The sequence below is a fragment of the Argentina anserina genome, chromosome 4 (genome assembly GCF_933775445.1).
Source record: "Argentina anserina chromosome 4, drPotAnse1.1, whole genome shotgun sequence".
Taxonomy (NCBI): domain Eukaryota; kingdom Viridiplantae; phylum Streptophyta; class Magnoliopsida; order Rosales; family Rosaceae; genus Argentina; species Argentina anserina.
Window position 1 is genome coordinate 11075180 of NC_065875.1, and position 22292 is coordinate 11097471.

General features: G+C 37.5%; 4 protein-coding genes and 1 pseudogene across 7 annotated transcripts; 2 read left to right on the forward strand and 3 right to left on the reverse strand.

Annotated features, from left to right (window-relative positions):
* The first annotated feature begins 4065 nt into the window (after positions 1-4065).
* Positions 4066-5857, forward strand: LOC126790835 (crocetin glucosyltransferase 3-like). The gene has a single exon (XM_050517183.1). It carries the CDS (start codon positions 4116-4118, stop codon positions 5580-5582), a length of 1467 nt encoding a protein of 488 aa, XP_050373140.1. The 5' UTR covers positions 4066-4115; the 3' UTR covers positions 5583-5857.
* A 350-nt stretch (positions 5858-6207) lies between these two features.
* LOC126792165 (DNA polymerase alpha catalytic subunit-like) lies at positions 6208-19265 on the reverse strand (annotated as a pseudogene).
* On the forward strand, positions 12288-14346 carry LOC126792861 (uncharacterized). The gene has a single exon (XM_050519353.1). It carries the CDS (start codon positions 12411-12413, stop codon positions 14139-14141), a length of 1731 nt encoding a protein of 576 aa, XP_050375310.1. The 5' UTR covers positions 12288-12410; the 3' UTR covers positions 14142-14346.
* Positions 15228-17164, reverse strand: LOC126792862 (DNA polymerase alpha catalytic subunit-like). 4 transcript variants are annotated; one of them, XR_007671963.1, is made up of 6 exons: positions 17001-17164; positions 16470-16624; positions 16273-16326; positions 16060-16178; positions 15887-15960; positions 15228-15789 (listed from the first exon to the last, which is right to left on the reverse strand). XR_007671963.1 is itself a non-coding variant. In XM_050519354.1 (5 exons), the coding sequence occupies exons 1-4, from the start codon at positions 17098-17100 to the stop codon at positions 16104-16106; spliced, it is 384 nt and encodes a 127-aa protein (XP_050375311.1). In that variant the 5' UTR covers positions 17101-17164; the 3' UTR covers positions 15228-15960; positions 16060-16103. The 4 variants fall into 4 exon arrangements, 1 of the variants encoding a protein (XP_050375311.1); XR_007671964.1 differs by having other exon boundaries at positions 15228-15432; positions 15528-15960; XR_007671965.1 differs by having other exon boundaries at positions 15228-15443; positions 15528-15960.
* On the reverse strand, positions 19010-21099 carry LOC126792863 (DNA polymerase alpha catalytic subunit-like). Its single transcript, XM_050519355.1, has 7 exons — positions 20606-21099; positions 20285-20459; positions 20143-20220; positions 19932-20006; positions 19633-19697; positions 19358-19448; positions 19010-19246 (listed from the first exon to the last, which is right to left on the reverse strand). The coding sequence occupies exons 2-6, from the start codon at positions 20336-20338 to the stop codon at positions 19409-19411; spliced, it is 312 nt and encodes a 103-aa protein (XP_050375312.1). The 5' UTR covers positions 20339-20459; positions 20606-21099; the 3' UTR covers positions 19010-19246; positions 19358-19408.
* Positions 21100-22292: the final 1193 nt, after the last annotated feature.

Genomic DNA, 22292 nt, shown 5'->3' on the forward strand with positions numbered 1-22292 from the left:
TCTTGAATATCATATCTAAATATTGAATCGCTTATGGTGAAAATATTTGACCGAAAAGTGTGCTAAAATTAGAACTTCACTCTATAATTTCAGAGTGAAGCTTCACTCTAGATAGAGACTATATATATATAGCTCTGAACTCAAACATTGTATGATAAGCAAACATATAACAAAGCCTAAGATGATATTAAAACATAAAAGTTAGAAACAATCACATATATGTGTGCTAATTAACGCTGTAGAATTAATGAAGTCAAAATTATTTTCTCTTTTTTTATGAAAAGCTTCCTCTTTCTATTCATTAAGTTAAGCATGTTAATTTGATATACTCGACATATTTTGTTGTACTCTTATAGCTCATGCCTCAGGCATTGTATGATCAACAAACATTTTACAAATCTAAGATGTTATTAAAACATAAAATTTAGAAACAATCACATGTCATATATATGTGTGCTGGTTAATTTTGTAGAATTAAAGAAGTTAAAATTATTTTCTTTTTGTTTATGAAAAGCTTCTTCTTTCTATCCATTATGTCAAGCATGTTAATTTGATCTACTCTATATATTCTGTTGTACTCTCTGCCTTATATATATAGAGTAACATCTCGTTAAATTAATACCCGATTAATTAATAATTTGGTTAAAATAATATTTTTTGTCAATCCTGACTCAGGACTAACGTGTAAAACTAATATTTCACTAAATTTATAAGATAATAGAAATTCGAGATTTCACATGCACTCCATCAGCTATACAAATTGATAATGTCTTATTGCATATAGATAATAATACATTTATGAGTACTTTGTAAAGTACGACTCATTTGTTACTTGTTTTTTCTTGAAAATGATGCTACTTTGAACCTCATTATGCTATTTTAATTTCTTAATGTGATAGGAACTTTTGGTGTGTTTTTCTGTTAGCACAACAAGAAATTATATCCAATGTTTTTCGAATAAAATAGTGAATTTGATAATGTATATGTAATATAAATAGTGTAATATACATCGAACAAATTAATACATTTTTAAAAATTTACACAAGAAATGATCAATGTAGTACATAGAAAAAAGTACAACATTTATTTTCTAAAAATATTTATTATACATTTTGATATATTAAATTAATTTATCGATATATTAATAACGCGTTAGATTAATAATTATTGAAATACAATGGTTAGATCTTGTACAAATGTCTTTCTAACATGTCGACGTCTTGGGCGTCGTTTCATACTGGGAGTTTGGCACAACCTTCTAGGATGCAAGCTAGTTTGAATCACTATTTGGAGTTCAGCTAGCTTCCAAAGCATTGGCCAAACCTAGAGCCCCAACATAGCAACATAGCTTATTCCAAACCAAGAGCCAAACCAAAGGGCTTTATCATGTTCTTAGGCTGTTGTATACGTATATATACCGCAAGTGGCCTCACTTTAAGTTGTGGACTTGTTGTTTCTCGGGCATGAATGCATTTTGTTTATAGTATTTGAATGATTTGATGAAGGTCTCCCCCTAGTGCTTTACATTTCTCATATCTAGTATTTTACAAAATACATAATATGGAGGTCTGAGGACTGCAGCTATTGAGTTGATACACTTTCATTTGAGCAGAAATTAACATCATAAGTCTGACAGAATTTTATACTGAAGAAAGAATATTTAAACTGACATTAATTCATTTATGTTATTACTCAATCTCAAAAAAATACAGACACACTAGCTAGCTAATTTCCTTCTTAAAAAGATTAGCTAAATCAACGACATTGTGAATATGAGTCATACTTCGAGGATTGCATTATTTGCATGTGTACTAGATATGAGAAATCACAATGGTCGACATACATACATATAATATAACTGCAACCGTGTTAAACATAGCAATCTAGCAAATTCACATGCATGCATAATCTAATCGATCAATGTGACCAGAGAATAATGGTCGGTCTTGACCGTCTTGAGCAAGACACTGTTGGAAGTGTGCATGTGGACTGGCCCCTTATAAAGCTGTGTAGTAGATCACTCAACCAGTTAATTCGACATAACATCCACTAGTTTCCTGATAGATGGAGTTCATTAATATATTATTTATATATGTGCCAAATATCACTTGGATATATACTATTAATTTAGGGGTATTTCATTATACACCCAATTTTCTAATCCCATTCTAATCTAAACTCACTCCCACAATTTTGACAATTAGTCCAAACTATTAGGTTTTATTTTAAGAAAAATTACATAAATTGTCACAAGTAAAATCTGTTAACTATAAGCCAATTACCAAAAATAACGTAATAATTAAATACCTTAATTGTAGATCTTTCTCATTTTTCAATTTATCCATTTTTATTAAATTTATCATGATGATCATATTGATGTAGTTTTCCTAATTGAAATATTTTAATAAATTTTATTTTTGGATAATCTAAACTTTCTATTTTAGAGGTAATGTTTAATCTTATTTGCCCAAATAAAAGTTGATTTGATTTTTACTTTTTCTTTACCTATATATTAGGATTATTTTGCTCGTCAACCTATTTCTTAAGTATATATATATGATGCGAGTTAACTATGTACATTAGCTTGAAAGTCTTTATCAATGACTATTCATTAAGATACCTGATTATCAGACCTTTTTTGTAAGATACTTGAATAATAGATATTTTGCTCTCTTTGTTAGGTTACTTACTATGTTATACCTATATTTGAAGAAGAAAACACCTTGCATTTAGGTTAAACTCGAACCTCAATTACATATATATTAGCTATATTTGTAGGTAAAACTACGAATGTGGTAGAAGACAGAAATCACAGAACAAAAGACATACTTTACAAGTAGACATTTTTAGTGTAAGTAGACAAACACCAAATGTGAATCTAGAAGTGAAAACAAAATTACTAAAAACAATTTGTGAATTTTTTGATCTAATCACATACCCTATTATTTTCTTTCAAAACTCAGATGTTCTTCATAAGCACAAGTAAGAAGTATGGTATGCATGCTTGCCTAGACAAACATCTTCTCTCTAGATTTTGAAGCCATAATTGGATTTTATAAAATAAAAAAAAGGATACTATTAAAATGACTCAATGGAAATATTTTGACATATATAGAGTAATCACTTGAATTTAATAGAGTAATCAATTATGGGAAGGAAAATGAATTTGAATTACAAGCAACTATAATCAAGGAAGATTTGTGTACTCATGTTAAAAGAGCAACATAATCAATCTATGGTTCATATTGGGTGTAGATTAAAAAAGATTATATGTGTGGATCTAATTTTAAAAGACATCTCCATTATTGAGCTTATCTCTAATTTGCTCATTAATTTAAAAAGAAAAATCACTTGGATAATCGATATATATCGACTCGGAGTAGATCCCGAGTAGATCAATCCCATGTTTTTTTTATGCAAATTAAAGATCAACCTCATGTTGTTCACATGTTCTGTATATGATTGCTGCATGCATGTGAGCACGTCGGCAATTTTGGTTCTCTCAAACTTTTATTTTGTTTCTCAGAAGAAAATGATTGAAATAACAGAACAAAATGTCAAGTACGTACGTAGACGCATAACTAGAAACGGTGGGGAGTAGTTTTCGTCCGTCTCAGAAAAAAAAAGAAAAAAAAACAATGTCGGTGTCCTGCTGAATGCCAAGAGAAAACATGAAATTCTCTTAATTACGACATTCAATGTAATATGAGTCTATGGCACTTGACCTGGAAGAAGGATACATATTATATATATCAAAGTTGAAAGGTAGTTCTGAGATTCTGATTCCTACTCATGGCTCTGCAACCACACAATATATGTATGGTGACGTACGTACACCTCAAAATCAACCAAACACAAAGCTGGTGACGCGTACGCTCCATCATATTTCCCTTAACTGAAGATGAAGAATTCTAATTTGGTTAGAAATCTAGGATGCATCACGCAACCAAACAGAAAACGTCATTGATGACCATATATTCTGAAATCTAAAGCTCTCATCACTAACCCACTAAATGCATATATATAGCTAGCCAGAGTCCATTCATACATGTAGTAGCTAGTAATTCCAGAACTATTTCAGTGCTAGCAGCAAGAGAATCAAAGAGTGTAAGAGAATGGGTTTTGCTAAGGAACACATAGTGATGCTACCATTCTTGGCTCAAGGCCATCTGATCCCATTTCTAGCCCTTGCCAAGAAAATCCAGCACAGAACTGGCTTCAGCATCACCATAGCCACCACCGCACTCAACGCTCAATACCTTCGTTCTGCACAACCCAACACCAACATCCACTTGGCCGAGCTTCCCTTCCACAGCGAAGATTATGGCCTCCCGCCCAACACGGAGAACACAGAGGATTTACCTCTTCATTTAATCGGCAACCTCTTCGTTGCGTCGCAACATCTCGAAGCTCCGACTCGCCGTATGGTCTCCGACATCACCGAGAAGGAAGGTAAGCCCCCGCTTTGTTTAATTTCCGACGTGTTTTTTGGGTGGGCTGTGAATGTTGCCAAAAGCTCTGGCACTGTGAATATCGCTTTCACCACCAGTGGGGCTTATGGCACGGCAGCGTACATGTCACTCTGGCAACATCTCCCTCAGCGTAGTGTGTCTTCAGACGATGAGGAGTTTCACCTTCCGGGGTTCCCCGAACGGTGTCGCTTGACGCCGTCTCACTTGCACCCGTTTCTGAGAGCCGCCGACGGTAATGATTCTTGGTCGAGATATTTCCAGCCGCAGATCGCGCTCGCGACGAAGTCTGGTGGTTGGATATGCAACACGGTTGAGGAAATCGAGCCGTTTGGACTAGAGGTGTTGCGAGATTACCTTAAGGTTCCTGTTTGGTCTATATTGGCTTCGAACATTTCCAGCAAAAAATATTCCGGCAAGAAATCTGGAGTTTCAACCGAGAAATGCATAGAGTGGCTGGACTCGCACGCTTCTGAATCCGTGGTGTATATCTCGTTTGGTTCTCAGAACACGATCAGTGCTTCCCAGATGATGGAATTGGCCAAAGGGTTGGAAAAGAGCGGGAAGCCGTTTGTGTGGGTCATAAGGCCGCCGGTGGGTCAAGACTTAAAGGGAGAATTCCGACCGGAATGGCTGCCGGAACGTTACGAGGAGCGTATGAGGGAGACGAAGCAGGGGCTGCTGATACACAACTGGGCGCCACAGCTTGACATACTGGCACACACGGCGACGCGGGCGTTTGTGAGTCACTGCGGGTGGAACTCGGTGGTGGAAAGCTTAAGCAGAGGAGTGCCGATCATTGGGTGGCCGCTGGCGGCGGAGCAGTCGTATAACTCGAAGATGTTGGTGGAGGAGATGGGAGTGAGTGTGGAGCTGACGAGGGGTGTTAAGAGTAATGTGGTGGCAGAGGAGGTGAGGAGAGTGATTGAGTTGGTAGTCAATGAGAATGGGGAGGGTGGTGAGATGAGGAGGAAGGCTGGTGAGATTATGGGGAAGATAAGAGGAGCTGCAGGGGAGGATGGTGAAGCAATGGGATCTTCTGCTGAAGCCATGGATGATTTAGTTTCTAAACTTCTATCACAAAGAGAAGGAATAGTATCAGAAATTCCATAATTATGTATTTTTCAATTAGGAGGGAAGCAGAATTATGAATGTGGCATTTCTGTCTTCTGACGACTTAGAATTTGCTCCTAGGCTTTGCGAAATTGAGATTGTGCACTGAAGTTTAATTGAATGAAACCAAACATTCTGGCATATATAGCTGTGTTTCAACTACGGATGAGATTCTTTGCATGTACACACAATGCATTGGTTAAACGCGCCGGCTTAGTGTGTTTTAACTTTTAACCAACGGTACAAACCTGAATGGATTCAGAGTTTGTATCTATTTCAGTGCACTCTTGTAATTGTTTGTTTTTGTAATTGTTTGTTTTGAGTTTTGAGTTTTGAGTTCAAGTTCGAGAATATAATAATACATTTGGAATATATATGTATTATATATATACTTATACAGTGAATATAACTTGATATAGCTCAAGAACCTACTGAATGTGTAGTCTATCTCTTTAGAAGTTACATATCCAATATTAGACTCCTTAGTGTGGGGATGTAATTACACGGATATATATCTTGATTCTTGAGTGACCAAGTAATAAGCCTAACTTGGAGAGCCGGACTCTAATATGGTTGTGACTATTATTGGAGTCACTGCTTTCCCATACCAGTACACAGTACCTGCACACACACTGATGTGAGATACCATTAAGGAAACAGCACGGGGAAGGGATGAAACCAGGATGAACCAAATCGATGATCGGAGACAGACGCACCAGAAAAGCTCAAAGCTGCACTATAAATCCAAGGACACGTCTGGCACTCAACATGTTCAACAACAGGTAGAAGTAATACTCAAGTTCAACCCGCTGACGTTGAGATTTACTCAGTTTAAACCGTAACAAAAATATCTTTCGGCTGCATCCACCCATACGCACAGCGATCTCGAATCCTTTCAACTGTTGAGGCAGCCAAAGCCACAATTGGGCGAATTTTCGACAGCTCTAACTCTACCGGCAGTCTGGTCCTAGATTCCATCTGCCAAATCCAGTTGCAGTGAAAAGATAAGTAAATCACTGAGTGGACAAGACTTGATCATAACAGAGATGGCTTCAGAAGCAAGTAACAAGTTTACCTTTTCTATGCAGTGTACTGTATCCAAGACGTCACAAAAAATGAGAGCTGTTTGTACAGATCAGCATCCGTGTACTAGTACATGGTACATTCATCACCAATATAGTTAATTGAGTGAAAGAAATCAGAGGAAAATACTGCTTTTTCTGCGACAGGTTAATTAGTTATGCACACCTATCTTACAATACGCCCATTGCAGTGAGGATAATTTGGACAGACTATTCCAATCTCAGAATCACCAACAAGCTGGAGGTTGAGACTTTGTGTGGTGCATTTGCAAGTTTCATCATCACACTGCAAGAATGTAAGATTGTGAACATAATGTGGCTATAAATACAATACTTGCAACTAATCGAGTGTCCCAAGAACGCTATAAGAGGTAGATTACCATCATTACGCCCCTGTAGTACATCGAAATAAAACCTTCTGCTTGCCTCTTGACCTGAAAGATTAGTAGAAGTACTAGTTCTCAGAGGCGGCTAAATAATGTTTGATGATTAAAACCGTAAGCATATTAAGATCTAAGGTCTAATTGTTTCAGTGAATGGGTGTGGTAACTGGACATACAGATACGTTAAAGGATACCTGATTTGCTATCATCGGAGGAGACAGTCTGCCTACATTGCCTTCCTCAGGGCAATTTGGACAACGCAATCTGGACCAAAAATCTCTAGAAGATTCCTCTTCATGTAGCTTTGTTGGCTTTTGATTGATTGACTTGACAATGGAGTTGAAGATGGCTGGACAATCAAAAGTAGCAGAGCAGCTAGGACAAAATAAGATCAAACACTTGCAATCCCGATTTAAAACTTGAAGAAAACTTGTCTCGTTTACTCTGATTTAAAACTTGAAGTTTAAGAATCAGCGTACAATATAATGCCTACGATGAAAGATTGGGGAAACTGTTACTCATATTTTTCAAAGAAGCTGGAATTTCAAGATTAAAAGAATATGTCCACTGGGGAACAATAACCATGTCCGTCAAAGCTATACTTTTTTTAACTTTTCCTAGATTGCAGTACTAGAAAATGAGTATATGGACAAACGAAACAAAGATATAACGAAAATTCTCATGATAACTGGGGAATCGTTGCAGTCAGACACCAACAGTGTTACCTCTCTTCATCATCAACAGAAAAGAACTAGCTGGAAGTTTCATTTGTGACAGCTTCACTTGAATGAACTTTGAACTGAAATTTCCATTGAAAAAGTACATTATAGCGAAATTCCTGCCAAACAGTTCAAGTACTGTCTGCAAGAGATAATTTTACCTTCGATGAGTCAATCCCTAAACAATTGGCCGGGCTGGTACCTGAATGATACAACAGGATGAATCTGCATTGGAAAATTAAAACATCAGGAAAAAGTGAAAAACACAGAATACTATGAAGTTTCGGTACTAGCCAATGAAAAAGGAAAACCTGTTGGGACAAGTAGTAATTAATGTCAATCATCCATTTTCCATCTTGTTTTAGTTCACCAGGGTGTCTAGCACGTTGAGCAATCCCAGTAGACTTATCTGACCTCTCACCCTGTCCAAAAGAAGGCGAGTGAGGCAATGCATGATGAACATCACCAGTCAAATGTCAGAAAAAGGGGCGTGGTAAAATCTCGCTCCAAACAGAACAACAGAGTATTGCATCACAAACCTGCTCACAGCAAATAATATAAGGGACTGTATCACCAACAGAGCAACCAGTAGAGTAACCAATTTGCCTCAATCTTTGTGCCACCTAGATGTTTCCAAAAATGTGGAAAAGAGCAGATATATGAGAAAACAGATCAGCTAGATGAAATGGTAGCAAGACTACTGGGACATATGCATCCTGAACTCACCTGAACATGTCTCTGGTTTTTGCCATCTGGGTAGGCTTCTGGTGGTTTAGTTAATGACTTGGTGATGATATATTTCTCAAGGGCGACTTGTCCTTTTCTCATATCCTCTTGCACCTGTTGAACATTTACAAACGTTACTATACTTCAGATACACTTCAAATTCTTTGAACAGTACCCAAGTGGTAACGTAATAATAGAAATTTAAAAAAGATGAACGAGTTGAAAGAAACCATGGAATCATCTTTGTAAGATAGTTATGAATTGATTCAAGAACATCCTCAGATGACCTGTAAAAATAAATGCGAGAAATGAGTCAGATCCTATTTACTTGGGCACCAAATGGCTGACATGGCAACATCAAGAAAACAAAAACAGAAGAAAAACTGATAGACATACCCTCCTGACAAAATTTGGCTTAGGCAGAAATCTCCTACTTCATTTGAAAGTAAGCTCCAGTCGCGATGTACCATATCAAGGCCCTTACACTCAATAACCTGCAATAAAATACATTATTTGTTTATTCCCAAAGAAAGCATTATCTAAAACAAGTTTGATATGTTCTCCTTTACCTCATATTTTTCGCCATTTTTTGTTAGCTCCTTCACAGCTGCATATTTCTTTTTCTTGAGAAGCAGCATTCTCTTGTACAAGCCGTCAAGATCAATTTCTAAACATTCATACTTCTTGTTAACCTAGATGCAAAGAGATACAAATCACACCTTAATTATAAAGTAAAAAAGAAATGTGTATCTATGATAAGAATATAGTTGTAATCTTGATGAGGCAGGAATTTGTCTTTTCGGTTATTTTTGGAAAGGTTGAGGTAGGAGAGGAAAAACCCAGCTCTTTGGTTCTTAAGAGGGTTGTAGGGTTGTCTTCAGTTATTTTCCTTACTAAGTGATTTTTGTTGTCACTTAGGTGTTTGAGGTGAGACGAGTTTTCATACTCGGTGAACTAAAAGTTGGAGGAAGATTTGAGGTGAGTAAACCTCATGTTTGGTCTAGTTACCCTTGGCGGTAACTAGACGTGTGAACTTACTTTTTATATCTTTTTACTTGTAAGATTGAAATCTAAATGTGTATATATTTGGTGATTCATATACGTATATCTAAATGGTAATAGGCTATGCATATATTTATCACTAAGTGTATAAAGCTATTATGTTTGTGAAATATATTGTGTATTTTTAGTTGGTTTATATTAAATTGTGGAGGATGGAACCGATGGGGAATAAAATGTACCTCTCAGTAAATTTAATTAGATCTTTAATTAGATCTTTAACCAAAGCATAGAGTTCTCGCTAAGGGATCACTTTGGCTCAGTTGTGGTATCAAATTTACGATACTAACAACAGGTCGGTTGGTAGGTGATACGAGCAAAATGAGGTTGATATTGTACCGAACTGAGCCCTAATTGTCCACTAGATAGAGAGCCCGCGCCCAGGCGCAGTTATTGATGGTCAAATGTTTTTTTCGATATCTAATTGACGGTCGAAGTTTGTAAAGTTGGTTAGCTCTCAATTATGGTGTTCGACATTATGAAAGCATGAAGATATTATACATAAGCGTAGTATGTTAGAAATCCGTACCACAGTGTTGTACATAAGGAGACTATTGTACATGTCATATTAGTAGGGTTCAGTTACATCTTCATTGGTATTATGCTCACAAAATAGTACCACTACCACACTATAATATATAAGCACACTACTATACATGAGCACTCAAATTAAAGAGTTGCTTATGTGTATTAAAGGTTGATGAGGAGTTTCCACAAAAAAAAAAAACTCCCCTTTTGATCGGTCGTATTAGGACTTCATCCAAAAATGTAGAGCATTGACTTCAGTTGCACCTGTCATGAAGATGTTAGTGTGCCAAAACGTATCCAAACAGATAGTTCATCTTCTGTTTCCTTAGCCTCTGACTGGAATCTGCGGGAACCAAAGAGCAAAACAATGAATCCCATCAGGTGAAAATATGTACAAATACACAAAAGTGATTGACATGAATTATGATCATAATAATTCTCAATACATCACCGGACCTTCAGCTATCATCCAGACAATTGTGGTAAAGCAACATCAAAATATATAAATTCAATTTGAAGGATCATCATCAATGAACATGAATAAGAATAACAGATGACATCGATTAATTAAAGAGCACACAACCCAGACTGAAGAGGAACACACAACGGCAAGAAAAGAGAAGGTAAAAAAACCCAGAGATCACCACCCAACCAAACGCAAATTTAGGAAAAGCCAATTAGAAACACCAAACTCCATAATAAATAAGGATGAAGAGAATGAGAAAAATTAGTGTCAATTAATGAATTACCCCTCCATCAAAAACACCCACCAGGCCACCAATACAAAAATATGTTTATCTCAGATCTTCATAACAATTAACAATCTATGTTAAAAATATAATAACAAAACAACAACACTGTAAATATGAAAAATCTAATAACAAATCTATCTCAGAACCAATTCTTTTTACCATTCAACATGCTATTTGGAATTTTGGGTTATGATCAACTATTAAATGATCCTTCCCACTCTTTCGATTTTATTCACGCAAGCCCATGAAAAGCTCACCAACTTGTCCTGCAACAATGCAATCTCTTGTTGACACTGACTTCCTCCTTTTCATAGAGTTTCGAATGCTGTTATCTCATAATTACAATGAGCAAAATTCATAACCTGATGCAGGGAAAGTGGCATCATCATCAAGCTGATTCAAGGAGTTATAAAGCCAAAATTTGGACTTTGTCACGTTCACACTATGACAGCTTTTCATGTGTAACTCCTTTCACCAAGTGAACAAATTTCAAATCAGATAGCCTAAATGATGACACAATGAAATTGTATAAACTACAATTAGATTATATTTATATTGCAAAAGTACATGAAGAACACCTTGAGGTGCACCAGAAAGTTTTGTCAATCTGAAACCAAATCATTTGGAAAAGCCAAACAATCAGAATACTTGATCAATCGCTAAGAATCTAATAAAATCTTAAAATTTATGCAATTGGGAAACTTCAGGATATTCATTAATGAAAGCATAATCTATCATGGAGGTGCTGGTTGATGGATGATTAAACAAATGAAAACTTCAAAGAAACCAAACATGCAATTGCTAACTGATACCCCGCCCAAGAAGTCTGTCGAATTACTCTCTTTGTTCTTTCCCTCTCTATTTCTCTCAGCCTGTCTGGAATTGATTCACCCATTCGATTGACGGGGTGAATCAATTAAACCAAATCTCAAAATTCTTCCAATCACCACACAATCAATCACCTCAATATCGATTTAATTTCCTTCATGCTGCACGAAATCAATTGGTTCAATTCTTTCTTTTTCCGTCAGAAAAAAACATGTCGCTGATTTCTAATCTCAGAAAACATGGAAAAAAATTGAAAGAATAACCTACCATGGAGGTGTTGGGTAAGACTTGCTCCTCTTATACAAATGCCCAGCTTCTTGTTAAATCACAATGGAGGGGCGCGCGGTGCTGGACACGAAGAACATAGACGAAAGCCGACTAACATATATGAGGATATATTCGGAATTCCATGAGCCGCGCTGAGCCAGAAGGGAGGTTCTATGAGAGGAACCATGAAGGCTTGAGCCGCAATTAATTGTGGAAGAGAAGGCGAAAGTGGGAATGCGCAGGATAGATCAGCTGAAGCCGACACTATTCATTAGCCGGATAGCCCCGAACTCTGCCTTAGTATATAGTAAATGAGTACTCAAAGATGCGCATTTTGTTTTATAAAATATCCTTTCAAATCTCAGGTAAGTATTTGACTCTCTCCGATTCAGATTTCATCCACCACATCCTTTTTATTATTGGGTCATTGAATTTGAGTATCCAATTGGAATTTAGATCTAGGGTTCCGAAACCCTCAAAACTCATGGTTAGAGAGAAAACAGTAGCCTCCTTCTACTGGAGGCTCCGTGAATCGGCGAAAGCCTCATCTTGTTCCCCACTGCTGATATTCCCGTCGACTTCAGATGTCGACTCTCTCTGTGCTCTCAAAATCATTCTTCATGTTCTCGAATCCGATTGCGTCGGGTACTCGTGTTATCCGGTGTCTTCCTTTCAGGACATTCACAAGTACGCAGGGCTGTCGGAGGAGAATCCGATTACTATTCTTTTGATCAACTGGGGATGCCACCGCGACCTGAGGAGGCTGCTCGGTTTGTCCCCATTGTCGCGTGTTTTCGTGGTGGACAGTCACCGCCCCATTCATCTGCATAATCTGAGTGAGCAGAACGAGCGCGTGGTTGTGCTTTATACCCAGGAAGATGAGCTGCTGGGAGATTTAGCCTACGATTTTCTTGATGTCTCGGCTTTGGCTAATGCGAGTGACTTGAATAGTGATGATGAGCTGGATGGAGATAGTGAGAGTGGGGATGGGGATGGTTCGAGAAAGAAGAGGAGGGTATCTGAAGAAGAAGAAGAAGAACAAGGCCCGGAGAAGCTTTTCAAGAGGTTGAAGAAGAAATACTACCATTTGGGTACTTTTCATGGTAAGCCTTCTGGGTGTTTGATGTATGATTTGGCGCATTCGTTGAGGAAGAATACAAATGAGTTGCTTTGGTTGTCTTGTGTTTCTTTGACGGATCAGTTTGTACACGATAGGCTCACTGATGAGCGGTACCAGGCTGCTGTCATGGAGCTTGAGCAGCTCATTATCAGTTCAGGGACTTTGGAGGCTGTGACTTCAGTGACAGATAGAATTGCATTTGAAGATGTACCTAGGCTGATGCTGTTACATGAATGGAATTTATTTGAATCCATGAAATGTTCCTCATACTCTGCAACCAAATTGAAGACGTGGAATGACAAAGGAAGCTCTAGGCTTATTTTTCTACTGGCAAGGATGGGATTTGCGCTCGAGGATTGCCAACAGAAGTTCCCATTCATGAATGTTGAGGTAAAAAGGAGGATGAAAGCTCAATTCGAACAGCTTTTACCTGAATATGGACTCACTGATTTCTACTACTGGAGCTTTTTGCGTATCCATGGCTATGGCTCAAGGGTATCTGCAGCGGATGTGGTTTATGGAGTTACAGCTTTGCTTGAATCGTTTGTGGAATCAGATGGTTCTTGTGCTGCCAAGCAGTTTGGGGTGGCTTATGATGCACTGTCATTGCACAATCTTGATAAGCTGAAAGCTGGAATGCATAAAGCAATTCGGGTACAAATGGCAATTGCTAGACAAGGAAGTAGAGCCGTAACGAATATAAGGACTGGAACGAAATTTGTGTCGGTGAAACTCGAAGACTCTGTAGATGCAAAACTATTGGGGTACCCCCAGGCATTGACAAAATTCTGCTATTTTCTGATGGATGCTCTGAAAGAGAAGGGAGCTAGAATGAAGCCTCTGGTTTGTGCTTGTTTGGCACAAGATCCCAAGAAGATGATCGTAGTTGGTGTTTGTGGGAAGCCTCGAGTCGGAGCAGTCAAAGGAAATTCATTTGGACTTGCATTCCGAAGTGCAGCCCAGGAGATTTCTGCAGAGTTCTTCCATGAGATGTTTGAGTCTTCATGGATCATCCTGGACTCAAATTCAGTTGACCCCTTTATGAAAAGCTTGATGTTGAATTGTTCTAGAACTTCCCCAGGCAAAATGTTTTGACTCTACCCTTTAGTTTCTTTGAGCAAGTTGACTGTAATGCTGTGTTTTCAAGTCACATAACTGTTTTTTTCTTTTAATAAATTTCTCATTTCTTCAATCGTCAATTGTAACATGTTTCTTTCTTTCATATATGGACTGAACTCGACACTTTGCAGCAAGATTTTTACTTTTTTTGTTCTCCCTGTAACCAAACTTTCTTCATTTCCTATATATAAAGCGGCCTCAGGCCGGCTAGTGTTCATTTGCTTTTCTGTTTATTTTATTAGGTTATCTCTAGATTATTGGTTTATTTTATTTTTCAAGTCAGTGTAGCTCATATATATTGAGTTATGCATGTGATTTTTGGTTAATGTGAAAAAGTCCAAAGTGTCTGTTTCTAGGTTCAACATTCTTGAAGATGAAGCTGATACTACTAATGTGGTGGCAGAGGAGGTGAGGAGAGTGATTGAGTAATGTGGTGGCAGAGGAGGTGAGGAGAGTGATTGAGTTGGTAGTCAATGAGAATGGGGAGGGTGGTGAGATGAGGAGGAAGGCTGGTGAGATTATGGGGAAGATAAGAGGAGCTGCAGGGGAGGATGGTGAAGCAATGGGATCTTCTGCTGAAGCCATGGATGATTTAGTTTCTAAACTTCTATCACAAAGAGAAGGAATAGTATCAGAAATTCCATAATTATGTATTTTTCAATTAGGAGGGAAGCAGAATTAAGATTAGCACGTATTATGAATGTGGCATTTTTGTCTTCTGACGACTTAGAATTTGCTCCTAGGCTTTGCGAAATTGAGATTGTGCACTGAAGTTTAATTGAATGAAACCAAACATTCTGGCATATATAGCTGTGTTTCAACTACGGATGAGATTCTTTGCATGTACACACAATGCATTGGTTAAACGCGCCGGCTTAGTGTGTTTTAACTTTTAACCAACGGTACAAACCTGAATGGATTCAGAGTTTGTATCTATTTCAGTGCACTCTTGTAATTGTTTGTTTTGAGTTTTGAGTTTTGAGTTCAAGTTCGAGAATATAATAATACATTTGGAATATATATGTATTATATATATACTTATACAGTGAATATAACTTGATATAGCTCAAGAACCTACTGAATGTGTAGTCTATCTCTTTAGAAGTTACATATCCAATATTAGACTCCTTAGTGTGGGGATGTAATTACACGGATATATATCTTGATTCTTGAGTGACCAAGTAATAAGCCTAACTTGGAGAGCCGGACTCTAATATGGTTGTGACTATTATTGGAGTCACTGCTTTCCCATACCAGTACACAGTACCTGCACACACACTGATGTGAGATACCATTAAGGAAACAGCACGGGGAAGGGATGAAACCAGGATGAACCAAATCGATGATCGGAGACAGACGCACCAGAAAAGCTCAAAGCTGCACTATAAATCCAAGGACACGTCTGGCACTCAACATGTTCAACAACAGGTAGAAGTAATACTCAAGTTCAACCCGCTGACGTTGAGATTTACTCAGTTTAAACCGTAACAAAAATATCTTTCGGCTGCATCCACCCATACGCACAGCGATCTCGAATCCTTTCAACTGTTGAGGCAGCCAAAGCCACAATTGGGTGAATTTTCGACAGCTCTAACTCTACCGGCAGTCTGGTCCTAGATTCCATCTGCCAAATCCAGTTGCAGTGAAAAGATAAGTAAATCACTGAGTGGACAAGACTTGATCATAACAGAGATGGCTTCAGAAGCAAGTAACAAGTTTACCTTTTCTATGCAGTGTACTGTATCCAAGACGTCACAAAAAATGAGAGCTGTTTGTACAGATCAGCATCCGTGTACTAGTACATGGTACATTCATCACCAATATAGTTAATTGAGTGAAAGAAATCAGAGGAAAATACTGCTTTTTCTGCGACAGGTTAATTAGTTATGCACACCTATCTTACAATACGCCCATTGCAGTGAGGATAATTTGGACAGACTATTCCAATCTCAGAATCACCAACAAGCTGGAGGTTGAGACTTGTGTGGTGCATTTGCAAGTTTCATCATCACACTGCAAGAATGTAAGATTGTGAACATAATGTGGCTATAAATACAATACTTGCAACTAATCGAGTGTCCCAAGAACGCTATAAGAGGTAGATTACCATCATTACGCCCCTGTAGTACATCGAAATAAAACCTTCTGCTTGCCTCTTGACCTGAAAGATTAGTAGAAGTACTAGTTCTCAGAGGCGGCTAAATAATGTTTGATGATTAAAACCGTAAGCATATTAAGATCTAAGGTCTAATTGTTTCAGTGAATGGGTGTGGTAACTGGACATACAGATACGTTAAAGGATACCTGATTTGCTATCATCGGAGGAGACAGTCTGCCTACATTGCCTTCCTCAGGGCAATTTGGACAACGCAATCTGGACCAAAAATCTCTAGAAGATTCCTCTTCATGTAGCTTTGTTGGCTTTTGATTGATTGACTTGACAATGGAGTTGAAGATGGCTGGACAATCAAAAGTAGCAGAGCAGCTAGGACAAAATAAGATCAAACACTTGCAATCCCGATTTAAAACTTGAAGAAAACTTGTCTCGTTTACTCTGATTTAAAACTTGAAGTTTAAGAATCAGCGTACAATATAATGCCTACGATGAAAGATTGGGGAAACTGTTACTCATATTTTTCAAAGAAGCTGGAATTTCAAGATTAAAAGAATATGTCCACTGGGGAACAATAACCATGTCCGTCAAAGCTATACTTTTTTTAACTTTTCCTAGATTGCAGTACTAGAAAATGAGTATATGGACAAACGAAACAAAGATATAACGAAAATTCTCATGATAACTGGGGAATCGTTGCAGTCAGACACCAACAGTGTTACCTCTCTTCATCATCAACAGAAAAGAACTAGCTGGAAGTTTCATTTGTGACAGCTTCACTTGAATGAACTTTGAACTGAAATTTCCATTGAAAAAGTACATTATAGCGAAATTCCTGCCAAACAGTTCAAGTACTGTCTGCAAGAGATAATTTTACCTTCGATGAGTCAATCCCTAAACAATTGGCCGGGCTGGTACCTGAATGATACAACAGGATGAATCTGCATTGGAAAATTAAAACATCAGGAAAAAGTGAAAAACACAGAATACTATGAAGTTTCGGTACTAGCCAATGAAAAAGGAAAACCTGTTGGGACAAGTAGTAATTAATGTCAATCATCCATTTTCCATCTTGTTTTAGTTCACCAGGGTGTCTAGCACGTTGAGCAATCCCAGTAGACTTATCTGACCTCTCACCCTGTCCAAAAGAAGGCGAGTGAGGCAATGCATGATGAACATCACCAGTCAAATGTCAGAAAAAGGGGCGTGGTAAAATCTCGCTCCAAACAGAACAACAGAGTATTGCATCACAAACCTGCTCACAGCAAATAATATAAGGGACTGTATCACCAACAGAGCAACCAGTAGAGTAACCAATTTGCCTCAATCTTTGTGCCACCTAGATGTTTCCAAAAATGTGGAAAAGAGCAGATATATGAGAAAACAGATCAGCTAGATGAAATGGTAGCAAGACTACTGGGACATATGCATCCTGAACTCACCTGAACATGTCTCTGGTTTTTGCCATCTGGGTAGGCTTCTGGTGGTTTAGTTAATGACTTGGTGATGATATATTTCTCAAGGGCGACTTGTCCTTTTCTCATATCCTCTTGCACCTGTTGAACATTTACAAACGTTGGAGGAAGATTTGAGGTGAGTAGACCTCATGTTTGGTCTAGTTACCCTTGGCGGTAACTAGACGTGTGAACTTACTTTTTATATCTTTTTACTTGTAAGATTGAAATCTAAATGTGTATATATTTGGTGATTCATATACGTATATCTAAATGGTAATAGGCTATGCATATATTTATCACTAAGTGTATAAAGCTATTATGTTTGTGAAATATATTGTGTATTTTTAGTTGGTTTATATTAAATTGTGGAGGATGGAACCGATGGGGAATAAAATGTACCTCTCAGTAAATTAGAGGTCTTTGGATGAAATATTTATAAAATCGAAGTGCTTATATGATGTTTGGCTAGAGGAGAAGAAAATGTACCTTCCGGCATATATGGTGATTATTTGTGTGTTGTTGACCGGAAAAGAATAAAATGTACCTTCCGGTATTATTGATGTTATTGTTGTGGTGTTGTGGAGTAAAGTAGGTGAGTTGTCAAAATAGTTGTTGTCAAAGGAGTGACAATGTGTTATTTTGATTGTTACGCCAAAATGGCGATAGGTAGTGTCGGAACCATACCTTGGCCGGGTTTAGAGAAGATTAATCTAGAGCTCTAGTTTGTGCCTGTTATGCATGGGAGCAAAGTGTTGACCGACTCATGAATATTATTATGGATGACCATTCATGGGAACAAAGTGCTGACCGACTCATGAATGACTCCATTGTTGTGGTGCGTCATCTGTGATGACGCTAGCATTATTGTGGTGTGAGCGTGAGTGGTGTGTTAATGTTGTGCTGATGACAGTAACTGAGTGTGTTAATGATAATGTTGTGGTTATTATTGTGAGAATGTGGTGATTATGATATTATCTGAGAAGTTGTCATAGATGCATGTTTGTTGAGAGTATTTCTTTTCATTTACCCACATCAGCTGTTAGCATCCTTAAATTCGAAATTTTATTAATCTAAATTTATGGATGTTATATGGGAAATATGCCTCAGTCGAGTTTACGGACAACAGTGAAGTGGCTCAGCATACCAGGACTCTTCCATTCTGAGTCCTTAACTGGATTGTCGATCCAAAACACCAGACATCAGTGTATTAGACTATCAAAGTATATTATGTAACTTAGCAAATCAGAAGCAATGAATAAGAATTTATGACACATACTTGTTAATTCCAACAAGTCCGCCAAAACAAAAGACGGTAAAATATTTTAGGTCTAACCTTGGCCTTGTTACAGCTGACAACAGATGCAGAGACAATTTCATTAGAATTCTGCTTCTCATTGATTATAGTTTTCAAATTTATTGCAGTAACAACCACTGGGGATATCTGCAGTTTTAGCTGATGTCTTTATATCTTTCGGAGCATTAATATTCACCTCGAATTTGCACCAGCTTACCTGTGTAGTAAAACGACATGATGTTAACAAAAAAGGAACCAGAAAGAATGCAAATATGGATTTCACAGAATGACTAAGATGATGATGTATGATGAGAATTGAAGATCTCACCCTTTGGGGAGCTAGGCAGACGGAAAAATTTGAAACTGACAGCCAAGAAGGTCATTTTATCTTCCTTTTAACAAGGAAAAGTTCCAACGCGCTGCATGATGCAATGTGTTAAGTTTTTTGTTATTTCACCTAAAGAATAGTTTATAGTGAGATAACTATTCTTAAAATCAGTATCTACCTACAGGTAAGCCAGGAATTTGAACATGAACACAAAAGGAAGAATCTAAGAGATATAATCAGACATTAAGAATGAAGAGCAACTTGGCTCTTTATACCTGCTATGAGTTCCAAGAAGAGCAGAAAAAGTTTCTCCTTTTAGATCGGCTGATAGTGGGGGATACTGCCACAATTCAAATAATGCCCATAAGAAACTGAACCAAAAAAGTTCCGTGAATAAATTATCAAGTCATTCTGCCTTATGCATTTCTGCTTCACAGGAAACTATAATGAGCAATGACCTATGGACCTTTAAGTATCTTTGAGCAAGAAGCTGTGATACAGTTGATTTGTGATTTAGAGGTCACTTCAATCTACCTAATAACCCTACTGATTTCACTCTGGTTGCGTGACATACCCGGAATGGATAATTGATCTTCAGCACATAATTTTCCCCTATAGGTATGTCAGATCGCTCAAAAGCATAGTTCCTCTGCAGTGTTCACATAACAGAAAGTGAGCAACAGTTAAAGAAAGATAACAATAGTACTATAAACTTTGAACATGATTCATTTTCTCATAGCTGAATCAATGTACAATTGGAAATCAGAATTATTGAGTATGCCAACCTTGACAGGTGCCATGCTAAAACCAGATACATTGAGACTCATCTTGGCTATTTCATTCTTTAATTCTGAAGCCACGTCCTGAAATGTAAAGAAAAGCATCAACAATGGCAAAAGAATACAAAGACAAGGCCAAACTAAATGCCTGCATGCAGCTTCTTTCGAAAATCTGTGGGTGAAATCCTTGACTCTTCGGCATCCTTTTCAAGCTTCATCATTTCGCCAGTTGGAAGTAGAGGATTGTTCGGAATTGCATTAACACATCTTTGCATGCTCTTTACAACCACACAACAACTCTGATGTGAACACCCTACTTTAACCTACATCACAACAATGACTCAACTATGAAATTCGTTGAATGATTAAGCTTGCAAGATAAGAACTCTCTAATGAAACAAAAAACAAAACATTCATTCATTAAGCACACAATATTACTATTAAGACATCAAGCACATTCATGTTTTACCTTCCCAAATAGATATATGGTGCCCATATTAGGACTCTTCATAAGCATCAAGCATGTAAAAGCTCAGTGACCCATCCGACTCTAGATCAAAATCCAAAATCCCTTCACTAATTGAGCCACTGGTAACCTCCACATTGCCGCCGCCACCAGTAGTAATCGCGGCCTTCCATCCTGCCATAGCACTCAATGCCGGATCCTCGGCTTCCTTACTTTGCATTTAAAGTGAACACATCTTCCTTCTTCGCCGCCTGAGGCTGACCAGAATCCTCAATATTCTTCTCCTCAGACACCTTATAATTCTCCTAAAAATCTCTGAATTGCTCAATTTGCGGCTCAGAATTTCCGAAATCTTTAGCCATTTCCTTACTTTGCACAGAACCAATTCCATTTCCAACATTTTGATCCAATTCAAGCCGCCTCGATGAATTAACACCACGATTAGCTAATCAGGTCCTCCCGGAGAACGATGGGGCACTATTTAACATTTATGTTTAAAAAATTCGTATTTAAGTCTAAGCTATTTTATCAATATTATTTTGAGTTTATTTCTAAAATCATACTCTATACTTAAATATCATGAACTCTAAAACCCTATACTCTAAACTTTATACTCTAAAATCCTATACACTAAACCTTAAACTCGAAACTCTAAAATCTAAACCCGAAATTCTAATTCAAAATCATTAATACCCATAAAGATAATTACATAAATAATTAAAATATTTAAAATTTTAATTTTAATTTAATAAATATATCAGCGGCGGACCTGTTTAGCAGGCAACCTAGGCTGTAGCCCAGAGAGAGTTGGTACTAATAGATTTTATTTGTAAATGTTGATAAGCCTGGCAGTTCAGTTGGCTTTCTTCTAAAAACTCAGCTCCCCACGTACAGGGTTCGACTCCCACGTACAAATTTCTCATGTTTTTACATTTTCTTCCGTTCTCTCTTTGTTTTCCTATTTATTTCCCCCATTTTTTTCTCCCTCCTAACAAATTGAGTTATTTTGATCAAGATAAATAATCAAGGAAACACCAAAAACCATACAGATGAAAAACAATTTCTCATAAAGGAGTTAATTAGCCTAGAAAAAATCTAATTCCCAGATCCGCCTTAGAAATATACATGTCAAAATATAATAGGTGATGATGACCACTAGACAATGTCACGTGGTTTTTCGGGAGAACTGAAAAAAAATTTCATCGTGGAGCTTCACGGCAATCAATTAATGACATGTCAGACTATGAGTGATTCGGTGATAAAGAAAAGGTAAATCATGTGTGTGGGCAATAAAACACACACCTCCGAAAGAGATCTAAACATATGACCTCAAGTTGTTGCAGCGGGGGAGCTGCAATTGCTTCCCTTTCATCATTTGGTCCTTGTTTGTGATACAGGACAAAGAGGGGGTAATTAAATCAGAATAATATAAAGGTAAGGAAGCGGTAAACGATTAAGAAGAATGATTTGAAGATAGGTAATTCGCGCGTTCTAAGATAATTAGTTGCTGGACTATTTAAGAAGATGATCTTTTAGACTTTTCAGGTTGCTCATATGAAATTCATATTTTAATTTGTGAATCATATTTGAGTAGATTTTCGCTAGAATGTCCATTTGAGATGCATAATATCTTTCTGGAATAGGAACGACGAGATCTACAAGACTCACATTCCTCGGCCCCGTCAGATTT